At 46.5% G+C, this 27478-nt stretch overlaps 1 protein-coding gene across 1 annotated transcript in view; it reads right to left on the bottom strand.

Annotated features, from left to right (window-relative positions):
• Positions 1-12054: 12054 nt before the first annotated feature.
• Positions 12055-27478, bottom strand: part of SLC35B4 (solute carrier family 35 member B4) — a 30567-nt gene continuing 15143 nt past the window's right edge. Inside the window, exons 3-10 of the mRNA XM_056123984.1 lie at positions 26652-26754; positions 24091-24140; positions 20222-20303; positions 19957-20017; positions 18137-18246; positions 16805-16880; positions 12791-12866; positions 12055-12426 (exon numbers count right to left, since the gene is read on the bottom strand). Of these exons, the coding sequence (XP_055979959.1) occupies positions 12183-12426; positions 12791-12866; positions 16805-16880; positions 18137-18246; positions 19957-20017; positions 20222-20303; positions 24091-24140; positions 26652-26754 (802 nt within the window). The 3' untranslated portion in view covers positions 12055-12182. The remainder of the gene's footprint in view (positions 12427-12790; positions 12867-16804; positions 16881-18136; positions 18247-19956; positions 20018-20221; positions 20304-24090; positions 24141-26651; positions 26755-27478) is intronic.

Here is a 27478-nt window from a genome sequence, read left to right as displayed (position 1 = left end):
AGATGAAGTCATGAATTTTACATACAAGTGGTACCACATGGAAAGTAACATGCTAAGCGAAATGAGTCAGAAAGAGAGGGATAGACATAAAAAGATTGCATTCATCTGGGGGACAAAAGTAACAAAATAGGAGATTAATACCTAAGAATAGCCGAGATCAGTACCAGGAGGATTACTTCATGGCTTAGAGGCCAGCTGGGCATTCTAGGGGAAAGGGCAGCTCAGATAGAGAAGGGAGCACCAAATAAAGGGTGTTTGGAGGATCCTCCCAGGAGGGGAGATACATGTTGAAAGTAGACTATGGACTGAACATAATTGCCACTCAATGCCTCTCTTGCAGACCACAATACCCAAAAGGAGAGAGAGAACAAAAGGAAATGCCCTCCAAAGGGAGGCAGGGTGGGATGTGGGGGATGGGTGTGGGAGGGATACTGGGATCCATGGTGGTGGAAAATGGGCACTGGTGGAGGGATGGGTACTTGTTCATTGTATAATCGAAAACCAAGCACAAAAATTTGTAAATCTACAACTGTACCTCATGGTGTTTCACTAATAAAAAAAAATTTAAAAATAAATAAATCCAAGTCTAGAATAACATAACATGAGGCTGACACCCAAGGATAGTAGATACAAGGGCCAGGAGGATTGCTCCATAGCTGGAAGCCTGTCTCATGAGCAGAGGGGAGAAGGCAGATGGAATAGAGAAGGGATCACTAAGAAAATGATGGCTGGAGGAATCAGCCGGGATGGGACATGTGTGCTGAAAGTAGATAAAGGACCAAACACAATGACCTCTCAGTGCAGTATTGCAAACCATAATGCCCCAAAGTAGAGAGACAGTATGGGAATATTGTCTGCCATGGAGGCGGGGGGGGGGGGGGGGAGGGTAGGGGAGGAGGAGGAGTATACTGGGGAGATTGGTGGTGGGGAATGTGCACTGGTGGAGGAATTGGTGTTTGATAAGTGTGTGAGTGTAACCCAAACATGAAAGTTTGTAGCTTTCTCATGTTGATTCAATAAAATTGAAAAAAAAAGAAAGAAAGAAAGAAAGAAAGAAAGAAAGAAAGAAAGAAAGAAAGAAAGAAATCCAACAGCCCTGAAGCTGCAAGAATTAAGGCCTAGGCCTGATAAAATCTTCTTGGTGCTAGGAACAGACCCAGAGAAGGCTGAGGGAGAAGCTCCAGCAGGAATGAAAGACCAGGAAAGGAATTTCAAAGAAGGCCAGAGGCCACTCCCAACTCAACCCCCTTGGATACCACCCTAGCAACGGAATTTTACCAAGCTTTTAGAAAGCCCCAGATGGGAGCAAGTTAGAGAAACCCTATGAAGCCACCTTCAACAAAGGAAGCACACACATATGCTGCCCTGCCCATGCCCACGTGCTGCTTGTGCCCACGTGGCCGAGCACATGTGATGCCCACATCTCCTCTCTTGAGATGAGTACTTTCATGCTTCCATATCTATTGCTGGGATGCGTGTAAGGGCAGAGTCCGGGTTCTCTCTTGAGCACATTACTCTCCCTTTGTTTTCCCTTCTTCCCCTTCCTCAAAAACCCTCCATTATAAAATCTGTTTTCACTTCACTGCTCATCTACTCCTGAAATTCCTCTCTGAGAACTAAGACAAGAACCTGGAAATCAGGTCTAGAACTGACTTTCCTTTCCTGCAAAGAGCACTTCCTTGCTCCAGCTTGGGTCCGCGGCTCCGGGAGAAAAATCTCAGGTGGTAGGGATCAACTCTCACATGGAGCAGACCAAGTGGACATCAGGTATGGTTTTGATGAAGGCAGGCAGATAGGGTAGGCCCCTTCCTAAGGCAATGGCAGTAACTCTCCTGGGAAGAAATAGCTCTGACCTCATGGAGAACTAACTGGCACCAGTCCATCAGTCTGTGACAGACCCTGCAGAGGCTGGACGTCTACAGGGATGGCAGCAGATGAAATAGAGACCGATTAAGAACCAGAGAGAGATTAACCAGAAACTCCAAAGCTGTTCCTTTGACAACTGACCAATCCCCTCCAACAGAAGTTCCTGCAGAAACAAAAGTCAGGAAAGGAATTTCAAAGAAAACCATCACCACATAATTTTTAAACCCCCTTGGTAACCTCCCTAGCAAAGGACTTTTACCTTAGTAGAAGCCCCACATGGGGGCAGGTTGGAGAAACCCTATAAAGGCCTTGAACAAAGGAAACACTTCCATATGCTGCCCGAGCACATGTGGCGCCCACATCTCCCCTCTTGAGATGTGTACTTTCATGTTTTCATGTCTAATGCTGGGGTGTGTGTAGGGGCTCTCTCCGCCCTTGGAGAAGCCCAGGTTCCCTTTTGAGTAAGTTACTCTCTACTCTTTCTCACTTTCTCTCCCTCCTTCCCTTCAAAACCTCCAAATAAAAACTGTAATTTCACTGCTCGTCTACTCCTGAAATTCCTTTCTGCGAGGCGAGACAAGAACCCAGTAACCCTGGGTCCCGAATGGCAGAGGTAGATGGGGAGAAAGTGACCGTCGTTCTCCTATGTGACTAAGTCACCTGTGGGGCCCACCAACATCAGTTTGACGGTCACCTGGTGGAGCTAGTGCGGCTCTGGCCCATGCCATACAGGGGCTCATCCACAGATGGAAGAGAGTGACCACCTTTCCTCCCCGCCTCAGGTAAGCCACCGTGGGGGCCTACTGACATCAAAAAGACATTCAAGACTAAATACTGACATTTTGTCCACTGAGACTGACACCCACGGGGGAACCACAGAGCAAAGGAAGCCTGCATGGTTACTAAGGTTTCAGAGGCAGTATAGGACAGTGGTGCTGAGCATAGTTCTGGAACCCATCCTCATTATTTCAAATGTGTGTGACTGAGGGAGGTTGATGAGCCCCTCGGTGTCTCCTTCTGTGAAATGGGAATATTCTAACCAGTGAACTGTTCTGACGATTAAATTCATGGAAGTAGGACAAAGGACCTCTCTCACATGGGGTGTTTACTATGACTTTGCTACTCCATTAAATTGCTGGGATCTAATAGTAAAGCAGGTGAGACATATGCCTTGCACATGGGTTCAATCCCTGGCATCCAACATGGTTCCCTGAGAAATGCCAGGAGTGATCCCAGAGCACAGAACCAGGAGCAAGCCCCCAAGAACAGCCAGGTAAGGCCCAACATGCCCTCCCTCCACTCCACCCCACAAAGTTCTGGAAAATTGTGGGAATTCACCCCCCAACAAAAAAAACCCTCAAGTATGGGATATGCCCCTATGTAAGATAGTTTAAGTATTAGAATACAAAGAGTTTGCAAAAATGTACCCAAGAAAGAATAATAGAGCAGGAAAAAATAGGATATAGCAAATACTTGCAAGCTGCAAAAAATGTACCAAGCAAGTACAGAATAAGACTATTCAGGGTTTTTCAGATGTAGGCACTACATGGGCAAAAAAAAAAAAAAAAAAAGAATAAGAAACTGCTGGAGTGATAGCACAGCGGTAGGGCGTTCGCCTTACACGCGGCCAACATGGCCGACCCGAGTTCGATTCCTCCGCCCCTCTCGGAGAGCCCGGCAAGCTACCGAGAGTATTCGATATGCCAGACACAGTAACAACAAAGTCTCCAATGGAGACGTTACTGGGCCCGCTCGAGCAAATCGACGATCAACGGGAGGGCCTTTACCTTTTACCTTAAGAAACTGTCAGGACCTTATATATTTTTTAAAAATGTTTTATTTTATTGGATTTTTAAAAATTGAATCATAGTGAAATACAGTTACAGTTATTCATGATTGGGTTTCAATCATACAGGTTCAGTATTGATCCCTTAACCAGTGCACATTTCCCACCATCAATATCCCGAGTTTCCCTCCCCCTAACAGGCTGGAGCAATAGCACAGCGGTAAGGCATTTGTCTTGCGCACAGCCAGCCCGGCCTAGCCAGGTTCAATTCCTCCACCCTTCTCGGAGAGCCTGGCAAGCTACCAAGAGTATGTCGCCCGCACGGCAAAGCCTGGCAAGCTACCAGTGACGTATTTGATATGCCAAACACAGTAACAAGTCTCACAAAAAAGAGACGTTACTGGGCCTGCTCGAGCAACTCGATGAACAACGGGAGGACAGTGTTAGAGTGCTACAATGCCCTCCCCCTACCAGGCATTTTTCTCTCCCCCCTTTCCTCAGGACCTTATGTGTGTGTGTGTGTGTGTGTGTGTGTGTGTGTGTGTGTGTTTTAATGTAGGAGTATTGCTATTTATTCAGCCATTGATTAAACTGTTTGAATTGGGAATGAACTCCACATTACTTTTTTATGCAGAATGTTAATTTTATTAATTATTATTTTTAATCACCGTGAGATAGTTACAAAGCTTCCTGTTTGAGTTTCAGTCATACAATGATTGATCACCCAACCCTCCACCAGTGCACATCTTCCACCACCAAGTATCCCCCCATCCAGTATCCCCCCATCCCACCCCTCCCCCTGCCTATATGGCAGACAATCTCCCTCATACTCTCTTTTGTATAGCTTGTTACGGATAGCATAAGATGTTGCATGGCCACGAGAGTGGCCGCGTGCTCCTGAAATTCTAAAATTTTAGATAATTTGGGTCTGGGAAATCTCTGCAGCAAGCTGCTCAGTTTGGAGATTCTTTTGTGTGTTTCTGGATCGTGACTGTTAAGGAGCTAAGTAGCAGCCGGAGGCAGTTTGTGGGTGTGACCTCCAGGGTCCCATGGAGGGGGCAGGGGGAATGAGAAGTGAGAAGGACTGGCCCATCCCCTGTCCCTTGAGGCCTGGAGTTTGTCATCACTGAACCCATGTACTTGCACTTCTCATTGGGTTCTGGAAGTTGGTGGCTGCCAGGGTTTTTAGAGGACAGGTGGAGGGACAACATCTGCCCATGCCTTAGGAAACTGATGAAGTTGGCCTGGCTTAAAGTCCAGAGGCATCTCTGCAGGGAGCAGCTCAGTTTGAAAATTCTTTTGTGTGTCTCTGGATCACGGCCATTAAGGAGCTTAAGCAGCAGCTGAAGGCAGTTTGTGGGCGTGACCAGCAGGGTTCCACAGGGATGGGGGGGATGAGAGGGACCAGCACATCCCCTATCCCTTAAGGCCTGGAGTTTGCCATCACTGAACCCACATACCTACGCTTCTCATTGGGTTCTGGAAGTTGGTGGCTGCCAGGGTTCTTAGGGGGCAGGTGGAGGAATGACACTTGCCCCTGTCTGAGGCACCCCAGTGAAGTTGGCTTGGCTTAAAGTCTGGACACATCTTTGAAGTGAGCTGCTTGGTTCAGAGGTTCTTTTGTGTGTCTCTGGATCATGGCCCTTGTTTCCATCTTTTCCAGAAAAAAGACTGTTTTTCCAAAGACTGTTGGCAAATGCCCTGTAGGGCATGCCGCTCACCTGAAGTGTGCCCTAATTGCAGCTTTTGTTCTCTTTCAAGATTTATAGGTCTCTGAAATAAGGCCAATAAATGAGCTTGTATAGCTGAGCCAGAGGTGGTTTGTGGGTATGACTCCCACACACCTAACTTTTGGCCATTTAATTTCTTGGTAAATTTGGCCCCAACTTGTTGGGGTCCTGCCAAATGCACAGTGGCAATTTTGGGGTATCTGGAAGTCTGAAGGCACCATCAGACTGCTGATGCACCACCCTGCAGGTACAGGTTGACCTGCTGGTGGCAAAATACTCTCTAGGACCTCATATTTTAAGGATGCCATAAGATAGCTCTGTAAACTACCCTAGCCTCTAATCTTCATGTACCTCCTGAATGGTTGATGTGCTTACTAACTGTCCTTAATGTCTCTGTCAATAATGGCTCTCCTGTTGAGAACCCAGGGAGGTGGTGGGGAAATAATATTGTATGAATAAATGGCCTGTGAGGTCACTGATGGCTGCCCAGGCTACCTAAAGCTTGGACAGTTCGTTTAGGCTTGTTTATGTCATTATACGTATGTCTGTCCTAGTCTCTGCGACTGACCCCTGCTCAATGAGGTGTCAAAGGTTCCAATTCAATTGACTTTGGACAGGAAGTCAGTGGAAATGGACAGCCATCATGAACGAGACAGGCAGTAGCCCTCATGGGAAGGGATCCCAGGAGATAGTTTTATTGTTATTGTAAATCATTACCATTTTACTGGTAATCCCCTGATCAATAATTACTAACACCAACTCTCTTGGCTTTAAACAAGCTTCTGTGTATATAGAACCCCACGTACTAACGAAGTGAGATGCTAAATCTTGGAAGTGATTGAAATAAGGAAGTGGACAGAAACATAACTTCATTTTATGAATGGCAAACATTTTGTGAATTTGTAGGGAAAGAACATCACTGAAATGATTTGGTTTCTTAGGTCACATCTGGTGATGCTAGGGGACACTCGTGGTCATGCTCAGGTAACTCGTGGGTGCCAGGGATCAAACTCAGATGAGCTGTGTGTAAAGAAAGCCTTATCCATTGTGTTCTCTCTCTAGCCCCATCACTGAAAACCTTTGACTATTGACAAATCCTCACAGAGTCAAATATGTTTTACTCTTTCTCTGAAAGTGAAGTTTCGGTGATAATGTAACATTCATTAATTGACACTTGCTCCTAATCTGTGTTAGGATGCTGAACTTAAGGCAGGAAATCTGACCTTTTCCAACACCCTTTGACACAACAGAGCCCTTATTCGTGAGGTGGCTCTCACACTGGGACACTGCATTTGTTTCTGCATGGAGGTTTTGCTTCCAGCCACCAAACTCAGCAGGGACCCAAGAGAAGTCTGTTCAGGGAAAAGAGATGATACAACTTAAGTCACAGATGAATCTGCCCAAGTGTTTGGTTTTGTTTTAGGCTAGTGGTTCCTAACAGTTTAGAATTCACTCTGCCCTGGGCCTATACCCCATCACTCTGCAGGAACTTGGGAAGCGGCAGTGAACCGTTCAGAAGGCAAATGGGCTGTCAAAAAACCCTCAGCCCCCATCCTTCTGACAACATTGTACTGCCACTTAAAATGGGATTAATCGGAAGTAGGCTGTGTCCAGAGCAAAACCTGTTTTCTTTACTTCTAGTTGAGTCCTATACCAAGGATTATTGAATAATCTGATTTTAAAAAACAGAGCATGAACACTGTATTTTAAGATTTACTGAAAAGCAACAGAGAGCTGGTCTCCGCGGTCTTGTAGAAACCAAAGCATTTCTATTAAGGGGAAGAGGTTTTAACACACGTGATACATAAACTCACTGCCACTGAACTCCGTCTCTGCCTCTGTTCCCCACCCCCCACAGCAACCCCCACACCCAGGTCTGGTGCTATCACTATCACCCCGTTCTTCATTGATTTGCTTGAGTGGGTGCCAATAACGTCTCCATCCGTCCCTGTCATGTGCTAGTGTAGCCCGATGGCATATCGGGGGCTCTTTCAGGATCAGGGGAATGAGGACCATCATTGTTACTGTTTTTTGGCATATTGAGTATGCCATGGGTAGCTTGCCAGGCTCTACTGTGCAGGCAGGATACTCTCAGTAGCATGCTGGGCTCTCCAAGAGGGATGGAGGCTTTTGGGACAGCCTCTAATCACCTTTACAGGTATTCCCAGTCAGGCACGTATGTGGGCAGGGTACTCTCAGTGGTATGCTGGGTTCTCTGAGAATGAAAACTAGTCCGGGAGCTTGTTTTTATCGTCTCTGGATCTTGGCTGTTGATGGTGTTACACGGCAGTTGGTGGGTGTAACTGTCTAGCTACCGGAAGATTGGGGATCTGGGCGGAGGAGACCCAGCCCCAAATGAGCAGGCTTGGAGATCTCAGTCCCAGGTCCCACACACCTGGGCTCATCTGCGGTTCCTTCATGCGCGAGGATCGTCAAGTGAAGAGTGAAGAGTAGGTGCCACTCTTCAAACATCAGAAGCAGAAACTGCCCTTGTAAGGGTGAGACTGATGCCATAACAGGCAGCAGAAATCAGCAAAATCAGCGAGGCGTCAGGTTCAGTTACAGGAACTAAGAGTTTCAGTTTCCCAGCAATAAAACAACGTGTAACTAGCCAACCTGAACCCACCTGGGAAAGTTCCTGGGCCCAGCAAGTGGGTTCCATCAATCACTATGCACACCGTCAAAATGCCCCAGAAATTGTCTTTTGCTAATCCTAAAAGAATGAGTAGTTTATGTAACCATGAACTGTTATTGGAAACTATTGCTTAATTATTGCCTGACCACTGTTACCCTAGACACTTGCCAAAATACCTTTATTTGGTAATTAGGCAAGTTTTTTTCCTGAACCAATAAGGCATGTATGCTTATGTAATCAAAGCCTATATAAACTGCTTGCTGCCTGAAGTCGGGGTCACTATCAAGAGACCACTCTGTGAGATAGTTGACTCCAGTATACTGGAATAAAACTCCTCCTGCTCTTGCATTATCGAGTTAGTGTTACTGTTCATCTTGCCACTTGGGAACCCATAGTCCTGGGCTTAACACCCTCTAACCTGAGACGTGGTTTGTGACTGAGCCGGCTGCTTGGGGCAGTAGGCAGGCAGACAGACCCCTTCAGTAGTAGCGAAATGTACCCCACCCCCCACGCCCCCAGACCAGGCAAAACCTGGACAGCTTTTGAAACAGGCAGGCAAGCATGTGCTTGAAAAGTCGTGGTGATTGGAAGCACCTGCGAGAAATGTAGCACTTTTATTAAGAAACAATGGTAGCATAATTCAAGATTAAAAAAACAGGTGTCTGATGAGTTGTTTCGGAAGACAGAAAATTGCTCTTTATAGGAAATCCTAGTTAAAAAGGGGGGAAAAAGGGACTTACTCCATTTGTCTGGCAAAACATTTTATTCACAAAATCTTCCTTCTTTACTCTCTGCTCAAATAACTCCGAGGGCTGGAAGCCAAGGTATGCTATTTACACAGCTCAAAATCTGAAGAGACAGGGATGCCTTTTTTAGTGGTGCCATATTCGGTGACAATCTAGCCCCCTCCTCCTGGGCTTTGTTCTCCCAGCAGAACGACGTGATGGTCTGAGAGGCTGGAGAAATAAAATCCCGTCACTGCCCACCACTCCCCAACCCTCAGGTCACATTTTTTTTTTTAAACAGAGGAAATCCTGCTTTCAAACCCTCTCCTTTCTCCCAAGTGAAAGCAACAGTCACAGAAGTGCCTTGTGATTGCCCAGTGACACGGATATTTTTATTGCACTGAGGAATAACCACTCCTTTCTCCCGTTCACAGATCTCTTCTTTACATCTCCAAAAAATATAATTCAACGTGTGAAAGGGATTATTACAACCCTCTTTTTCCCTGCAAAACAAAAAAATGTGGGTCTCCTTCCAAAAACAGACCAAGTGCCCCCACCTCCCCCACACTCACGGGTCCCCAGGACCCTCTGGGCTTGCTTTACTTGATTAGAATGCACGAAATTTGCAGTGAGTGATGTAAGCAGGTAAGACCTGGGGGAGGAGTGACGATGTGAGACTCAGAGACCATGAGCTCCATCCAGGTTTCTGCCCCCGCCCTGCAAACCTACTCCACCAGCTATGGAGATGTGGGGGTGACCCCAGGCAGCCCCAGACTTCAAAAACCAGTTCAGAATCTTGAATGCTATTCAGCTAGGCATCTCTTTACACAGAATGGGCAGGTGCTAAATAGATAATGCTCTTTCCTCCTTCCACCAGGCCTTCTGAGCACAAGAAGTGGCATACTGCTAGCAAGCTTGATGGGCATCCTTCCCTCGTCCTCTATTCCTGCCCTGACTTCAGATCTTGGCGATGCTGCCTCTTGCTTATACATGACTGAAGAGTTGGGACTGGTATTAGGTACTCTTGAAAGGTTCCTCAGAAATGGACCCTTTTTTTGATTTTTTGGGTCATATCCAACAATGCTCAGGGGTTACTCCTGGCTCTGCACTCAGGAATTACTCCTAGCAGTGCTTAAGGGACCATATAGGATGCCAGGGATTGAACCCAGGTCGGCCACGTGCAAGGCAAACGCCCTACTGGCTGTACTACTGCTCTGGCCCCAGAAATGGACAGCTTTTATGACTGAATCATGTCATGAAAGGCAAGACGCTCCAAGGGGCAGTTTATGATAAAGCACTGAGCAAGACATTTGTGCCCACTCCCTCCTCCTCTGGCTTGGGAGTGCCCAACGTGTCCAATGCTTGTAACTAGTACTTACATGTACTGTGTGCCATCACTTTCAAATGTCACTTGAATCAATAATAATAGACTGTGACCCATGTGGACAGTTCTTTCAACCTCAGAAAGAACTGCCACAAGACCCACTCACAGCCCCCCCCCCCCCCCCCCACCCCAGGATAAAGCTATCAAGTGTTTTACTGATCTATTCAGGGCAAAAATCCTCATAAGCCAAGTTCTCCGGGTCAAAGATAAACAGAGCAAGATGAATACAGGATCTTGACAACAGATCTCTGTGACACGCCTCTTCTCCATGTGTTTTTGTGGATTTGTTAAGGTCTTGGCTTCGTTCTGCAATGGGTCAATTGGAATGGGTCCAGAACTACTTCCCCGGTTTGGAATCATTCATGACCTAATTAATGTTTTCCACCTTCCTTCCACTGGTCTTTGAGACTGTCACCTACCTCTGTCTAACTTCCTGTCACATAAAACCAGATAAGGTAGGGCAAAAAAAAGGGAAAAGAAACTACTGTTTTCTTGGGACCAGAGTGATAGTATGGTGGGTGAGGTGCTTATCTTGCACATGGCCAACCCAGCTTCAATTCTTGGCATCCCGTATAGACCCCGAGCACAATCAGGAATAATTCCTGAGTGCAGAGCCAGGAGTAACCCCTGAGCATTGCCGTGTATGGCCCACAAACAAACACACACTTTGTTTTCTCAATATAGAACCTACTTTAAGCTGTAATACACCTTCATACATAATCACCTCTGTGCCAGATATTCTTGTCCTTATAGACACACATTCCTAGCATCAGTTATAGCAAAACACAGGTGATAGAGATATAAACATCCTATAAAAATCCCGTCCCCCCCCCCATTCCCTAAACATCCAGAAGCCCCAAAGAATAGAGGCATAAACAGATCCAGGGGACCGGTGATGATCAGCAAAGCACTAAATGAATGAATGTGTGGCCACAGTGAAGAAATGCAACCAGGGCAGAAGGGAGAAAGGGGCTCAGAGCCTGACAAGGCATGTACTAGGATCCTTTAAAAACGCTGGACTAATTTAGCAGAAGAACAGACAAGACGGACTATGGGCGGCAAAGGCCATCTTTGCTTACATAGTTTTCCTAATTTGTGGCACGGACTAAAGTTCTAGGCAGTTCCTTCTGGATAACTGAGTAAGGTGGAGGGAAAAGGGCCTGATTTATAGAGTTTCTAAACTGGCAAAATGGGGGCCACACTTCAATAGGGCAACACACACACACACACACAAACACACACACACACACACACACACACACACACACCTGCGAATTGCATCAAGAGGGCCTGGACACACACACACACACACACACACACACACACACACACACGTGCGCGCGAATCGCATCAAGAGAGCCTGGAGACACTTTGTCTGACCAGACAGCAGAAACATGCCGTCTATTATTCTACCACTCTGTAAGCTCCAGGCGGCTGGCCGTGGGCAGAGCTGGAGTGTGAGGCTGGGAGAGGAGACCCAGGTGATTCTCCTGAGAGTCAAAGCGTGGTTCTGAAGCCCAGCAGGGCCGAACTGGGGAGCTCGACCCTGGGGGCGGGCCCTGGCCAGCAGCTCTGGGCATGGTGTCAGAAAGATGCGAGGCAGAGCATGGAACTCACATGGACCACAGGCCTTCCCACCCTGCACCTGCCTCCAGAGAGGGCCAAGCAGGACTGCAGAAGGGAGAGAAAAATGGGAGCCCAATGCCCAAACAGCCAAAACAGGTACGGGCGAGACGCAGGGTTAAGCCCTGGGGTTTCGGTCCCCGAGGCTGAGGGTGATGCTGCCGGGGGCTTCAAGCCAGGGGGTTGAGAGTGATGGCCGTGGCCAAGGAGCCTCAGACCGGCAGGAGGTGGCCCCGTGGGAAACCCGGGAGCGTGAGAACCCAGGGCGGTGCTCAAGAGCTTGCGGAGGCCGAACGGATGGAGCAAAGGGACAGGCCGGCCCCTGGGTGACCACCGCCACCGCTCTGGCCTCTGCTCGGGCGCAGACGCTTCTGGTCAAGGGCAGGGCTGGGGGCGGAGGGGGAGACCCCCGCCTCCCCACCTCCCCACCCACTCAGTCCTTCCTGTCCTTGCAAGGCTGGCTCCGGGCGGCCCCCAGTTTGTCCCAGATCTCCGTGTACATGAGGGTCCCGACGAAGACGAAGCAGGTGCCCAGCCAGTGCCAGTGCGTGAAGGGGTTCTGGAAGTACAGGATGGAGAAGATGAGGCTCAGGAACTTGCGCAGCGTCACCACCAGGGTGACGGTCAGGGAGGCGCATTCCGTGGTGAGGATGAAGACGCCGCGGATGCACACGTACCTGGAGGGGCGGGTTAAGGAGGGTCCCGGAGCGAGGACGGGGCGGGGAAGGAGAGAACCCTCTGGCACCTGCTCCTGGCTCACCTACCAAGGAAGCGTGGAGGGTGGGCACCCGGCCCCTCCCTGGGAGCACCTGCAGAGTCCCAGTCGTGCCTTATCGCTCGACACCCCTGCCCCAGTCCTAAATTCCCACTGTGATGTCTTCCCACCCCCGGCACCTCATTGGCCTCCCCCAGGGGTCTCTCTGGAGGGGCTCCCTATGTCCTACAGAGCGCGCAGGGCAGAAGGGAAAGGCATGTGACCTCGCTGGGACAAGCGATGGATCAACGTTCCCCAGCCAGGGGGCAGGAGCGCGCAAAGGATACTGAGTGATGACATTCATGAGGAGGTAGAACCACAGGATGGGCACAGTCACGCCGACCACCGGGACCTGATAGGGCTCTGCGGAGACAGAGGGGCGGGGGAAACACCACGTCACTTCTGCAGCGCACCTTTTCGGTCCTTTAGAACAAAGTCGCAGAGACTGAACCCAACAGAGAGCAACGTTACCTGCGGGGCAGCCACGTGCCACTTTCGCTGCCTGGATTTAAGGCTACGTGAGCCTTAGGAGCACCGAGGTTCTTGAAATAAGATGGTTTTCTTTTTATTTTTTTTTCTTTTTGCTTTCTGGGTCATACCCAGCAATTCACAGGGATTACTCCTGGTTCTAAACTCAGGAATTACTCCTGGCCGTGCTCAGGGGACCATATGGGATGCTGGGAGTCGAACACGGGTCGGCTGTGTGCAAGGCAAACACCCTACCCGCTGTGCTATTGCTCCAGCCCCTAAGATGGTTCTCAATTGTTGGGGGAGCGCTAACATTCACCTCAAAAGGGTCTGATTGTGCCAAGGAGGAGGGAAGTGCAGAGCAGTTCAAAAGGATATGGTCTTGGGCCGGAGCAATAGTACAGGGCATAGGGCGCTTGCCTGGCATGCGGCCGAGACCTGGGTTCAACCCCTAGCACTCCATCTGGTCGCCCAAGCCCTGTCAGGAGTGATCCCTGAGCATAGAGCCAGCAGTTAAGCCCTGAGCGTCACCATGTGTGGCCCCCCAAATAAACAAACTACTACATGGTCTCAGCGGACTACACAAGAAAAAGATAAGCGGGATGTTTAATGCTCCTAGTGAGCTAAGAATCCCAAATTCACCAGTGCAGGCCCACTTCAGATCTATTTTACTAGGGAGTAAAATGCACAAAGAATGTCGTAACCTGGAAGTGGACGTGGAATAGACAGCCATTCCGTTAGGGACAGGATAAAGTGGTGGTGAGTTTAATAATCAATTCCATAACACCAATTAAGGGGTCATGAAAGTGTTAATACTGGCTGAAGAGTAAATCACAGATGGTCTAAAAACAAGGGGGAAAAATTCTTCCTTGCAGAACTATTAAGGACAAAGTAAATTAAGTTTTTAAAAATCATAAAGATTAAGTAGTCACACTAAAAATAAAAGTGGAAAGGCAAATATGAAATTCTATCTATATAATGATTACAACTGTGACTGTCACTGTCCTCCCATTGTTCATCGATTTGCTCGAGCGGGTACTAGTAATGTGTCACAACAAATTGTGAGAATTGTTGTTCCTGTTTTGGGCATATTGAATACGACACAGGGAGCGTGCCAGGCTTTGTCATGTGGGCGAGATACTCTCAGTCGCTTGCCAGGTTCTCCAAGAGGGGTGGAAGAATCAAACTCAGGTCGGCCATGTGCAAGGCAGATGCCCTACCCACTGTGCTATCGCTGCAACCCATGATAACAACTATGTAATACACACACACACACACACACACACACACACACACACACACGTATACATAGAAACAATGTCTAGAAAGAAACTAATAAAACAAGTTTTGTAGAATAAATGGAATTTAACTTTTCTTTCACAAATTCTTGTTAGTTTTATACAGACTCACACAGTAAATGTTTGAGAATAAGACAGAGCTTTGGGATTGCCAAATTATTTCAGTGTGACTTAGGAAACTCCACCAAAGTGAAGCTGAAGATCTGGTTAGCAAAAGTATATACATAAATGGTTTTATGCCTATAAATAAAAGAATTCGCTATTACTATCTGGACTAGTGGAAAATTTCAATAATCCGGTATCCTAATGCCTTGATAGACTTAACATGTATATTGAAACGAAAAGTTAATAAGTGTCATTATTGCTTAATAATGTCAGAGGGCTATTATGATAATTTGCTGAGGAAAGAGACAATCAGTATAATTTAAAACATTTAGATGGATATTCAACTCTTAGAAAATCTAGGTTCATTTAAGATATTTAGTCTCAATGTAAGTAAAAGTATACTTGTTTTGTATATGTATTTGGGGATTTTTTTAGGGGGGAGGGGCACATTCTGTGATGCTCACTTCTGGTGCCTACACTTAGGGATCACTCCCATTGGGCTTGGAGGACCATATGGAGAACCAAGGGTAGCACTCAGGTCAGCCACATGCAAGGCAAGCATCTGCAGCTATACCATCTCTCTGGCCCCAAGAAAAGTATGCTGCTTGACACAGGAATGACTACAGAGAAGTTGGAGGCACACTCCATAAAATAATTATAAATTAAATGCTAGCCAGGGCTGGGGAGATCGTACAGGGGTTAAGGTACTGGTCTCGCAAGCAGCCAGCCCAGTTCAATCCCCAACATCACATTTGGTTCTTCAAGTCCGACCAGAAGTGATCCCGAAGCACAGAGCCAGGGCTAAGCACTCCTGGGTGTAGCTCAAAAGCAAAACCCCAAATCCACCTGCAACTTCTAGCAGTATTCTTGGAACTAAAAACAAATCAAGGGGCTGGAGCAATAGCATAGCGGGTAGGGCATTTGCCTTGCATACGGCCCACCAGGGTTCGATTCCCAGCATCCCATTTGGTCCCCCGAGCACCGCCAGGAGTAATTCCTGAGTGCAAAGCCAGGAGGCACCCCTGTGCATTGCCAGGTATGACCCAAGAAGCCAAAATAATAATAATAATAATAGTAATAACAAAAATTAAAAAATAAAAATAACAAATCAATCTTGACTCAGAATATATTCAATAGCCCTTTGCCTTGAGCAGATGCTCAGAGACTTTAAAAATGACGTGACCAAATCAGACAAAAACAAAAACAAAACCAAAAAATCCTCAATTGTTAAGCGGCTTACAAAGTTTCCTTTCGTGTTCTACTTGGCTGGGATAGGAGTTGGGGGGTGCTGGGGGAAGAAACCCCAGCAGTGCTTGGAGGAACATGCAGAGTCAGGGGCTGAAGCCAGGGCACAAACTCTAACCCCCGGCATCCTCTCCCCAGCCCCTGACGTACAATGTTCCATACACAGAGGAGGGGTTAAGAATTGGCATAAACGGGAATGACAGCATTGCAAAGCCAGAGAACAGTCACAACTTCCCAACTCCTGTTGAGACAAGCGAACGAATGCTTGCCAAACACACACTGTAGTTCTAAATTACGCCAACATTTTTCCAGGAAAGAGCAACATCATGCCTTGCTTTAAAAATGTGTATTTGCAGGGCTGGAGAGATTATTTAGCGGGTCGGGCATAAGCCTTGCATGGGGCTAACCCAGCTTCGACCCCTGGTATTCCATATGGTCCCCTGAGCCTGCCAGGAGTGATCTCTGACCACAGTGCAGGAGTAAGCCCTGAGCATGACCAGCGGTGGATCAGACACAAAACCAAAAAAAAAAAAAAAAATTTGTATATTTTCTCTGTTGTTATTCATTTGCCTGCATGAATCTTTCAGAGACTGTCAGGTCACATTAAGTAATTTTTTCAGTTAACCAGCAATTCATAGGCCACTGATTAAAGAGCCACATGAAAAGGGTGTTGCTAATTTAGATGCTAGACATCTGAAGAAACTGCTTCCTCCTGCCACCTCCCGAACTCAAGTGTAAATAAGGCACAAGCCCTATCACTCCTTTTGCAATTCACCTTGTTCCCAGGCTACCCCGCAGAGCAGAAAAGGAGGGACAAGTGTCGAGGAGCTAGACTGAGGTCCCTCTCTCTGTGGCATGTTACGACTAGGTTACAGTCTCAACACGCCACAGTCAAGTGCAAATGCAGACATTCTAAACTGAAATGGGATTATTTGCAGACAATGTTCTATTTGAGAAAGTACCCATAAAAGCGTCTGTTGCTATGACTACTGATCAATGACATCCTATCCTTGGAAGGTGGGATCGGGGGACAGTTTCAGCAGCATCTGGGACGGAGGTCGGTTCTGAAAGGGTCTGAGATGGGGATCATGAGATCATGAAACCAAACACAGGTCAATTAAGTGTTAAACTGAGACTTTTGCCTTAGAAACAGCAGATCGTCCTGCTGGGTAACCCCATACTCACCAGATTTATTGAACAGAACTGCGTGGTCATAAATATCAGAAGCCAAGAAGATGAAACCAGGAAGTGGAAGGGCATGCTACGGGAAGAAATAGTCCACATAAATTTAAAGTGCAAAAACATCACAAAATCATTAGTTTTACAAAACTTGTCTGACAAACGATACCAAGAAAAAGCAAGTTAGATCCATCATGTCTGGGGCACCAACAACCACCAGACCAGGAATAGTGTGACATCAGCCCAAACCACACGATGCAGCCAGCACTCTCTCCCATACAGGGACATTTAGGAAGAAAAAAACGGTCTTTCTGCCCAAAAGGATTTGTATCATTTCTGTTTTTGCAATGGGTCACGCACATATCATAGGATTTAAAATTATAAAGAACATGAAGCTCGATGTCTGGGAGTCTAGAAAGCGAGTGGGCAAAGAGATCCGATGGCAATATGGAGTGAGAGGAAAGAAAATAAAGACAAGAGTTCAAAGGGGGAGCTAGACAAAGAGGAAACCCCGTGCAGGAGAGTCATGGTACCCCCACCCCAACATCCCAATAATAAGGAATCAGAGCTAACCTTTACCAAGCAGTTACCATGTGCCAGGGACCATTCTACAAGGAAGATGTGAACCAAATAGCAAGTTTCCTTGACATCCCCCAGTCATGGGCTCTAGTTGCAATGAAACATCTCAAAGCACAAGCCTGCAGGTTTAGGACCAAAAACTGGCAAGATGACCAAAAGGCATCTTGCGGTTACTAACCCAGAGGGGCTATGCTCTGAGCATTATGGTAACAAGAAAGGGAGAGGAGAAAGTAAAGTGAGAGGACACAGCTCTCTCTCTCGCTCTCTCTCTCTCTCTCTCTCAGCAGTTTGCAACTAAGAAAGCGGGCACATATAATGAATTCTTCAAATGCTTCGTGAGAAGAATCGAGGACCTTAAAGAGAATTCTCTTGCCAACCCCAACCCCATCACCCCAATGCCTGCCAGCTTACTATCCCCTGAGCAAGCTGTTTTTACAATGTACTTCCTTTCCTAGGCATCCATTATTAGCTGAAGCCTAATTTCAGCTAAGAGGAACAAAGGGACGAAGGTTTCCTGTTTGCTCGGGCCGACTCCTTATTAGGCTCTGTCCTCACCGACTCATCACTGTCCTCCTGTGCAGAGAACTGAGGCTTAGAAGCTTGTTAGAGCACTTCAGCATGTGAGTTATCAAGCAGTTTACCAGCTAATAAACTGATCCTTCAACTGCAACAGAAAGATGGCATGGAACATTTGGGAAAAAAATATATATATTACAAGTCAGAGACTTTTCTCTTTCCTGGCTTCCAAAAATTACTCACGTTATAAAACAAAGCTTCCTTTGAATGCTTCCCAAATTGTTTATATAGAGTCTCTTGGAAAATTCCCATCCTTGCTGACATCAGAAGAGCAAAAGTCAGTGCTCCAATACCTAAAATGGGGGAAAAAAATAAATAGACCAGTCATGAGACGAGTCCATCGTTTGCTTGCTCATTTCCAGATATTTTATTAAAGGAGTATCTACTGACTATATAAAGGTCTATAAAGATTACAAATTATAGGATATATACAGAATTTTAAATAATCATTTAAAAGTCTTTTTTTTATTAAGACACAGTGATTTACAAAGTTATTCATAGTTGAGTTTCAGGCATATAATGTTCCAGCTCCAACATCACCACCAGTGTCAACTTTCTTCTGCCAGTGTCCCCAGCTTCCTTGTGAGCCCCGAGCCTGCCACCTTGACAGGCACATTTTTAAGTTTGGTTGTTATACTTTGGATCTCATGCTTTCAGTGGTGCTGACTCTGAGGTTTGGACATACAGACATGCCACCCGTCTATACTACAGGTACTCATTCCCTGTGCTCCATGCTGGCACTGCATATGATTCCTGAGCAACACCAGGGAGCACGGAGCCAGAAATCTAAGATTTACAGTTACAAAATATTCTGGATTTTCTGGAGTGTGCGCCCACATTTGCGGCCTCAGGACATCTCCAAACTCTACAACACCAACGTCCCAGTACTCTAGAGTGGGAGTAGATCTAGTACTCTAGAGTAGAGTATTATCTACTCTATATCCCAGTGGTAGCATACAAGATTGAACGGGACCTACGGAACAGCAGCCAACCAGTTCTCCGTAGAAGCTGACCAACCTCAACTCACAAAAACATTAACACAAGAGGCTTAACTTGCAACAACAGCTTAGTAAATCCTCAGACAAAGACTTCACATCCCCATGGTGAGATGCAATTTTCACAAGTTTTCTTCTATGGAAATATTTTTTGATTGTTTTGTTATCTATGAGTGGTAACAAGTAATATAAAATAAATTATTTGGGGGCAGGTTTGAAGGATGGTTGAGAAAATGGAGACAACGGTGGAGGGAAGGTGACAGTGGTGTGGGATTGGTGTTGGAATATTGAATGCCTGTAACAAATAATCATGAACAACCTTGTAAACCACTGTATTTAAATAAAGTAGAAGGCGGAGGTGGGGCAGGGGGGAGAAATATAAAATTTAGAGGTGGGGGGGCTGGAGCGATAGTACAGCGGGTAGGGCGTTTGCCTTGCACGTGGCCAACCCGGGTTCGATTCCCAGCATCCCATATAGTCCCCTGAGCACTGCCAGGAGTGATTCCTGAGTGCAGAGCCAGGAGTAATCCCTGTGCATAGCCGGGCATGACCCAAAAAGTAAAAAAATAAATAAATAAAAAATAAAACAGTAAAATTTAGAGGTGGGTTCCTTAGAATTTTAAAATCAACTGCTGAGATGTATCCTTCTTTCATGGAAATGTCCACAATGAGTGATGTAGAGATTAATGATCCTTTAAGAACTGCTCCAGACAGTGCAATGGGCAAGTAGACAGGAACATTTCTTCCTATATCAAGGGCAACCAAGAACAGGCCACGGCTCCACATTCTGTAACTGGCTGCCATGAACACAGACGTTTCAACGCTTTGTTTCATTTACTGATGACAAAGATTCCGAGACACACGATCCCCAATGCCTCTCTCTTCCGGGGCATCCTCTGTTTAGCTGTAGCTTTTTTTTTTTTTTGCCAAGAAACATGTCCCTCAGGAGAAGACCCAGCCAATAGATGTGCAAAGGCAATTAGCTTCAACTGTGATCATTGTACTTGCCTAGTAACCACCATGCAAATGCTTGGAATCCATCCTTCTCCCCGGAGCTGGTCTGGGAAGTCTAGGAAATAAAGAAAATCACGAGGTACACAAAAAAGTTCCTTAGCCAAGGGCAGTGTCACCCCTCTCCCGCCTGTCCTCTCCTGAAGAGATTTAAACCTTTGTATTACAGAAGCACTTCCACTTATTTAGTCATTATTAAGTACCTGGTATCTAGGTGCCCGTGACAAGGATAAACAGAAATAATACGCGCATGGAGTCTTACCACTTGCTTTGCAGACATGAAAGTGCAAATAAATATCCCCACCGACACCAGGGCAATGGAGGTGTATTTGAATATACTGTATCTGCAAGAAAAAAAATAAAGCTTTAGGAAAGCAAAGATCCAGAGTTTTCTAAATGGAGAGTCACATAATATCTGAGATGACAACAAATCACTCAGACATGAGTTGGGGGCTCGGAGTCACTTCCCGGTGGGGTAGATGTGAGTCTGTGCGCAGAAGAATCTGGTGGCGGACAGGTGATGATGTCACACTCCACTTGTCATTGAAAAGCATTTGTCTCATGGATGGCCATGATCCGGAGACTCATAAATCTCACCACAAGAGACTGTGGCTCACAAAAGAGAACGACAAGCTGCAGAGATGACCCCAGATGCTGCACCAGGCTGAACTTCATCTGGGACAACCGGAGAGGGATGGGTGAGTCCCTTCGCCTGTCTCATCAGAACCCTGGCAGCCAAAAACCTCCAGAACCCAATCACCGCCATGCTCAAGGCGGACCTCCACAGACTCAGGTCGAGCTCCTCATGCATGAGGAAGAATCGGCTGGAAACTCCAGGCTCTTACGGAGTTGGGAATGGACCACCTCCATCCACATCCCTGTTTTTCCAGAACCCGGTGGCCACGCCCAAGAACAACCTCTGGCGGCCATTTAAACTCACTAATGGCCATAATTCAGAGACTCACAAATAAATCACACAAGAGAGCCACAAGTTGTATCGCCCTATCTAAAATTCTAAGAGTAGAGTTTTTATACTCCACATGACAGGCTTGGGTAGTTGTGGGGGTGGAGGGGCGGGTAACTAAAGGTGGTGGGATTGGTGTTGGAATACTGAATGTGGTAAATTACTGTAAACTATTTTATTAAAATAAAATGGGGGGGGGGGAGAAGGGGGAAAGCTTTTGCTTCCAATAGCTTGCTGACCGACACACAGAATGCACCACTGGAAATAAGTTTTAAAAAAAAGATAGATCAGACATGACATTCTACTCCGTTCTCAAGAGTTCACACGAACGCCCAACTTGGATCTTAAGCATCTCCTAATTTCCCTGTCCTCTGGGGGGACCAACCCTGAGTGCTGAAGACACACCACCACATTAGAGGAACAAAGGGTATGGGATACTAGGTCAAGAAGGCAGGCTTGATACTCCGAAATTAATTTAAGCATCCATTTTCGGGGGATGGGGGGTGGGGAAGGAGGGTAATATTTTAAGTCTTCCGAATGACTTCAGTGTTTTTAAATGTTGGCGTCCCTGAATAAAGGAAGGAACACAGAGCTAATAGGATCATTAGCTGTAATAATGGTGGCATTTCACATTAACTAAAATGGTATCATTAACAGCCCTCGAAAGCTATTGATGTGATAAAGCAAAAGGCCTCGGGCGAAAATGAATTAAACTTACAGGACGAGCCATCTGAGGTTTTCTACTCAAATGCCTTTTATTTCTGGTCATGGCACTCCAGAAATGGTCAAGAGAACTGAGAAGCACAGCGAGGGATTTAGACTGGCCATCAGCATCATGGTAGAGAAGAGGGGTAGATGAGGCCAACAGATATGAAAATATGGACCCCGGGGCTGAAGAAATCATAAAGTGCGTAAGGGCACTTGCCTCACATGCATCCAGACCTGGTTCCATCCCCAGCACCCCGTATTATCTCTAGAGCCCTGCCAGGAGTGACCCCTGAGCACAGGAGTGCCAGCAGGAAGCCCTTAGCACAGACAGATGCCGATGTGGTCCCCAAAACATAAAAAGGTAAAGGCCCTCCCGTTGATCGTCGATTTGCTCGAGCAGGCCCAGTAACATCTCCATTGGAGACTTTGTTGTTACTGTGTCTGGCATATCGAATACTCTCGGTAGCTTGCCGGGCTCTCCGAGAGGGGCGGAGGAATCGAACTCGGGTCGACCATGTTGGCCGCTTGTAAGGCGAACGCCCTACCGCTGTGCTATGCCAGACACAGTAACAGCAAAGTCTCCAATGGAGACGTTACTGGGCCCCAAAACATAAACAATCAAATACACACACACACACACACACACACACACACACACACACCTACACATATATACAGAAAGAGGACCTCTTCGGTCTGGAAAGATCCAGACAGAGAAGTTTATAATTCAGATTAAAAAATAAAATACAAAGAGTAGGCCAGCAGGTAGGGTGCTTGCCTTGTACCTGGTCAACTCGGGCTTGCTCCCTAGCACCAGAGTGATCCCTGAGTGCTGAGACTGGAATAAGCTCTGAGCATCTCCAGGGGTAACCCCAAAATTAAAAATAAATAATGGGGAAAAAAATCAAGAAGGACATTGTTAAGGTGTCACTCCATGTGGCTGCCAAGCATTTCAAAGAAAAACAAAATAGTTCATTCGATTTCATTTCAAATAGCATATTGTTCTGGGTTTTGTTCTTCCTTATTATTATTATTATTATTATTATTATTATTATTATTGGTTAGCTTCCCTATCTGCAGACATAGTTTTCCTATGGGTGTTTTGTTTTGTTTTACAACATAAAGCTTTGATCTACTACCATCAGTGTTTCATCAAATGATAACAGTGACAAATGCTTCATAAAGATTAAGGAGCTATATAAATGAAGGGTACATTTTTGAGGGTGGCTTGTGGCCAGAGTGCAGAGTGCATTAAATATTAGGCTTACAAATGCTGAGTTAATTTGCTGTGCATTGGGGAGCCCTGAAGAATTTCAGAGAAGGCGATAAAAATCTGAAGAAAGCCTTTAGGGAGACAAATCATGTGGCAGCCTGTATGATAAACAGGAGATTAAAAAAAAAAAAAAAAGAGGAGTGCAACAGCGGCGGAGAGAGAGGACTGGCACCGTCATTCAAATGAGGGTCTTTAATATTTAACATTTTAATTATAGTAGGGGATACAAAAGAGTCTGCCAAGATAGAATCTATGAAATCACTTAAAGAATAAGGAAGAAAGGTTAAGCTTAAAAAAAATAATAAAACTTGGCTTTGATCACATAGTTCAGGTGTACAGGGCAAAAAAGGTCAGAAACCAAACAGTCTAAATTTTATTTTATTTTATTTTTAGCTTTCTGGGTCACACCCGGCAATGCACAGGGGTTACTCCTGGCTCTGCACTCAGGACCTACTCCTGGCTGTGCTCAGGGGACCATATGGGATGCTGGGAATCAAACCACAGTCAGCTGCATGCACGGCAAAGGCCCTACCCCCTATGCTATCAGTCCACTCCCCAAACAGTCTAAATTTTAAATGCAAATCTTCACAAGCAGTTAGTGGCAACCATCCAGATGGAAAAACAAAATTCTAATAGCACCTGGATTTCTAGTTCAGTGTGGTACTCACAGAGTCAATGACGAAGGACAGGAGAGAGAACAGGGATTAAGGCGTATGTACTGTGTACTGCTCACCCTGGTTCAATCCCCTGACCTGGGTCCCCGAGTGTCTCTGGGGTTAGCCCTGGAAGGCCCCCGAGCTCCACTGGGGTGGGTGAAGGTAATCCCCAGTGCCACTGGGCCCGAGTAGCAGCAGGTCCTCAGGTCCTGGCATTAAACCACTGGCCTCGTTGTCCAAGCAACACCAAGAGGAAGTTTGGAAGCTGCCCCACCTCTCCCTACAAAGAAAAACCCTCAGTAATGATGTGAGCAAAACAGTTCAACCCAGAGAGCATCACTGCGTCGGGGTCCCAAGGGAGCCTCTTCCCTGCTCCTGTACTGCCCCAGTGCACATCACTGTCTTGGAGAGAACTAAGAAATGAGACAGATACCCAAGAGATAATGTCTCCACTGTGAGAAAAGGGATCCCAACTACTTTAGCCTCAGGATGGCCGACCCATACAGAAAACACAAATGTGAATGGCTTACCTTTTCTTCAAAATGATAATTCCTAGAATCATGTTGGCGATTAGAGAACCCTGTGAAGGAGACAAGAGTTAACAATTTTAGTGCCCCAGAGAAAGAAAATATAATTCAAAATAAATGGAACACACACACACACACACACACACACACACACACACACACACACTGAATGGAAAGAAAGCAATATGACAAATAATAAGGCTCAACCGTTCTCACGAAGGCAAAAAGTATAAAGCATAAAAATCAATCATGTAAAATACTAAAAGCTTTTAAATAACAAGAATAAAAGTCATCAGTTTTTGATAGCTTGTCACAGTGGAAAGGGAGGCTATCAGAAGAAATTATACTATAGTTTTAAAAAATGTATTTCTGTTGAATTTTTCATGGAATTCACAACAGCTCTTTTTTCCCCCCAAAATAAAAAAGAAATTTGTACTTAATATTACCTAGACACAGATTTATTTACAAAGTTGTTGACATTCCAAGGTGTTTTATTCATACAATGCTTCCCAACTCGTATCCCAACACCAGCGACTGCATCCCTGCACCATAACAGGCTCCGCCTGTCCCTCCCACAGGCACATTTTTAAAAATTTATTTTCATTTTATAATTGATTATAATAGAGCCTCCTGCCCCCCATGCCTGGTTGTCTTCACCGGGGCCCCTTGGAGGGGGACGGGTTGAGTTTCCCTCTCCACCCCGAGCACAGCCCTGGCAGCTGAAGACCTCCGGGACCCAGACACAGACATGCTGAGACCACTCTCCACATGCTCTAGTGAGCCTCACACATGAAGGAACCGGCAGAGGAACCCAGGTGTGTGGGACCTGGTGCTGATACCTCCAAGCCTGCTCGAATCGGGGCTGGGCCTCCTCCACCCAGATCCCCCATCTTCCAGTCCTAGGCAGCTACACCCACCAACTGCCCCCCACCCCCCCAGCGCCATGTAATCCCATCAACAGCCAAGATCCAGAGACTATAACACCAAGCTCCCAGAAACATGCGGCCGCATTCTCGATCTCTGCCGTTCTGGACCTCTGCTTTGCGACCTCTTATTGTCTAGTTCTCGCTCACAGAGAACCCGGCAGGCTACTGAGAGTATCCTGCCTGCACGGCAGAGTCTGGCAAGCTCCCCATGGGGTAATCGATATTCCAAAACCCAGTAACAATGATGGGTCTCATTTCCCCGACCATGAAAGAGCCTCCAATGTGGCACTTGCTAAAATCTCAGAACTAGGATGAATGGAGACATTACTGGTGCCTACTCGAGGAAATCGATGAACAACGGGATGACAGTGATACAGTGAATTATAATTGAATCACTGTGAAATAGAGCATTGCAAAATTGTTCATGATTGGGTTTCAGTCATACAATGTTCCAACACCCATCCTTCCATCAGTGTAATTTCCTAGCACCAATGTCCCCAGTTTCCCCTCATATTCCCCCAATGTCCTCCCCACCCCAGTCTGCCTTTATGGCAGCTCACTTGCTCTCTCTCTCTCTCTCTCTCTCTCTCTCTCTCTCTCTCTCTCTTGCTCTCGCTCTCTCTCTCTCATATTAGGAATTATCGTTTGCAATACAGATGCTGAAAGATTATCATGTATATAGGAATTATCGTTTGCAATACAGATGCTGAAAGATCATCATGATATCTCGTTACCTACTTTCAACATTCGAGAAATAATCAGAGTGATCATTTCCAATGAATGTTGTCATACTGGAACCTCCTCTATGTTAAATACCCCTCCCCACCCCACCCCCCACACCCACACACATTTGTGGTCATTTTAAACCATTCACAACAGCTCTTAACAAGGCTGGGAGACCAAGCACAGGTGTTAAGACTCTTGCTTTTATGCCCCACAGACCACGGTTGAATCCCAGTGTCGTAAGTGGTCCCCCAAGCACCACCACGGGGCACTCGTAAGCACAGGGCCAGGAATAACATCACTGGGTATGACGCAACCCCCCTCTAAACCCCAATTGGAGCTCTTGTAAGTGCTCCTCCTCAACCCAGCTTTAGTGAAAGAAGTTGCACAGGATTCTGTCTCTTCTCTACAAGAGTGATGACCCATCAGTGGGTCACTGAAAGTCTGTTGCATGTTCCATGTTTTGAGGAAGCCCCAGTAATTATCATTAGTGCTTGAAAGTTTCTTCAGGTCAGCTACTTGCTATTTGCTTGTTTTTGGGCCATATCAGGTGGTGCTCGGGGGCTACCCCTGGTTTCGTGCTCATGGGGGACCCTGCAGTGTCAGGGATCACATCGGGGTCTCTCACGTGCAAAGCAAGCTCTCAGCCTGTTGCGTGTTCTCACTGGCTCTTCTGGGGGGAAATTTCAACTAATTTCCTCTTACTAAGCACTCATTCAACATCAGAGAGATAAACGTCGACTGCCAATCTTCATGCTCCTCTCATCTGCCTTCCATCTTCAGAGGAGAGTGGGTCTATGCTCCCCGCTTGCTGAGACCTACTCTCTGCACACCTTCTGCATGTGACGAGACCCTTTAGCTGGAAGCCGGGACGCGAGTCCCCAACTCCATTACTCTGCTCGGAGGAGCACTTACGGATCTGAAGATCATGTGCAGGGGCATGGCGATGTTGAGGTTCAGGGCATAGTTGTTGACCACACTGACGGTGAAGAACATGGTGACCATAATGGCGTAATACCTGAAACGCAGAAAGAATGGAAACTGCTCACTCCGGAATACTCATGGGGGTCGATGTTAAGAAGGAACTGTGTTGGACAGGGAGAGTCTCGTGCTGAGTGAAATGAGTCAGAAGGAGAGGCATGGACAGAGAATGATCGCAGTCATTTGCAGGGTGTAAACCAAACACGTGGTGTGTGAATAATACCTGAAGACAGTAGAAACAAGGCCCCCTAGAGGGCCGGGCCATGGTAGGAAGCCTGCCACAGAGGGGGAGGGGAGAACAGCTAGGGCAGAGAAGGGACCATCCCGATAACGATAGGTGGGAATGATCACTCTGGACCAAAATGGAGTGTTTAAAGTATTTAAAGGAGATAAAGAGATATACATGATACCTTTTTTCAAAAGTATTGCAAACGGGGGGGGGGGGGGGAGGGATACTGGGACTGGTGGTGGTGGAGAATGGGCACTGGTGGAGGGATGGGTACTCGATCATTGTATAACTGAAAACCCAAGCACAAAAATTTGTAAGTCTACAACTGTACCTCATGGTGTTTCACTAATAAAAATTTAAGAAAAAAAAAAGTATCGCAAACCACAGTGGCTCAATGGAAAAGTGAGAGAGAGAGAGAGAGAGAGAGAGAGAGAGTCTGTCATAGAGGTAGGCTGTGGGGACTGGGTGAGGGGGGCAGGCAGAAGGGAAACTGGGGACACTGGTGGTGGGAAATGTCCACTGGTGAAGGGAT

Source organism: Sorex fumeus, unplaced genomic scaffold, assembly GCF_029834395.1.
Source record: "Sorex fumeus unplaced genomic scaffold, SorFum_2.1 ptg000048l, whole genome shotgun sequence".
In the NCBI taxonomy this organism is placed as follows: Eukaryota; Metazoa; Chordata; class Mammalia; order Eulipotyphla; family Soricidae; genus Sorex; species Sorex fumeus.
Note: the sequence above shows the minus strand (reverse complement) of the source record. Positions and strands in the feature narration are given on the sequence as shown.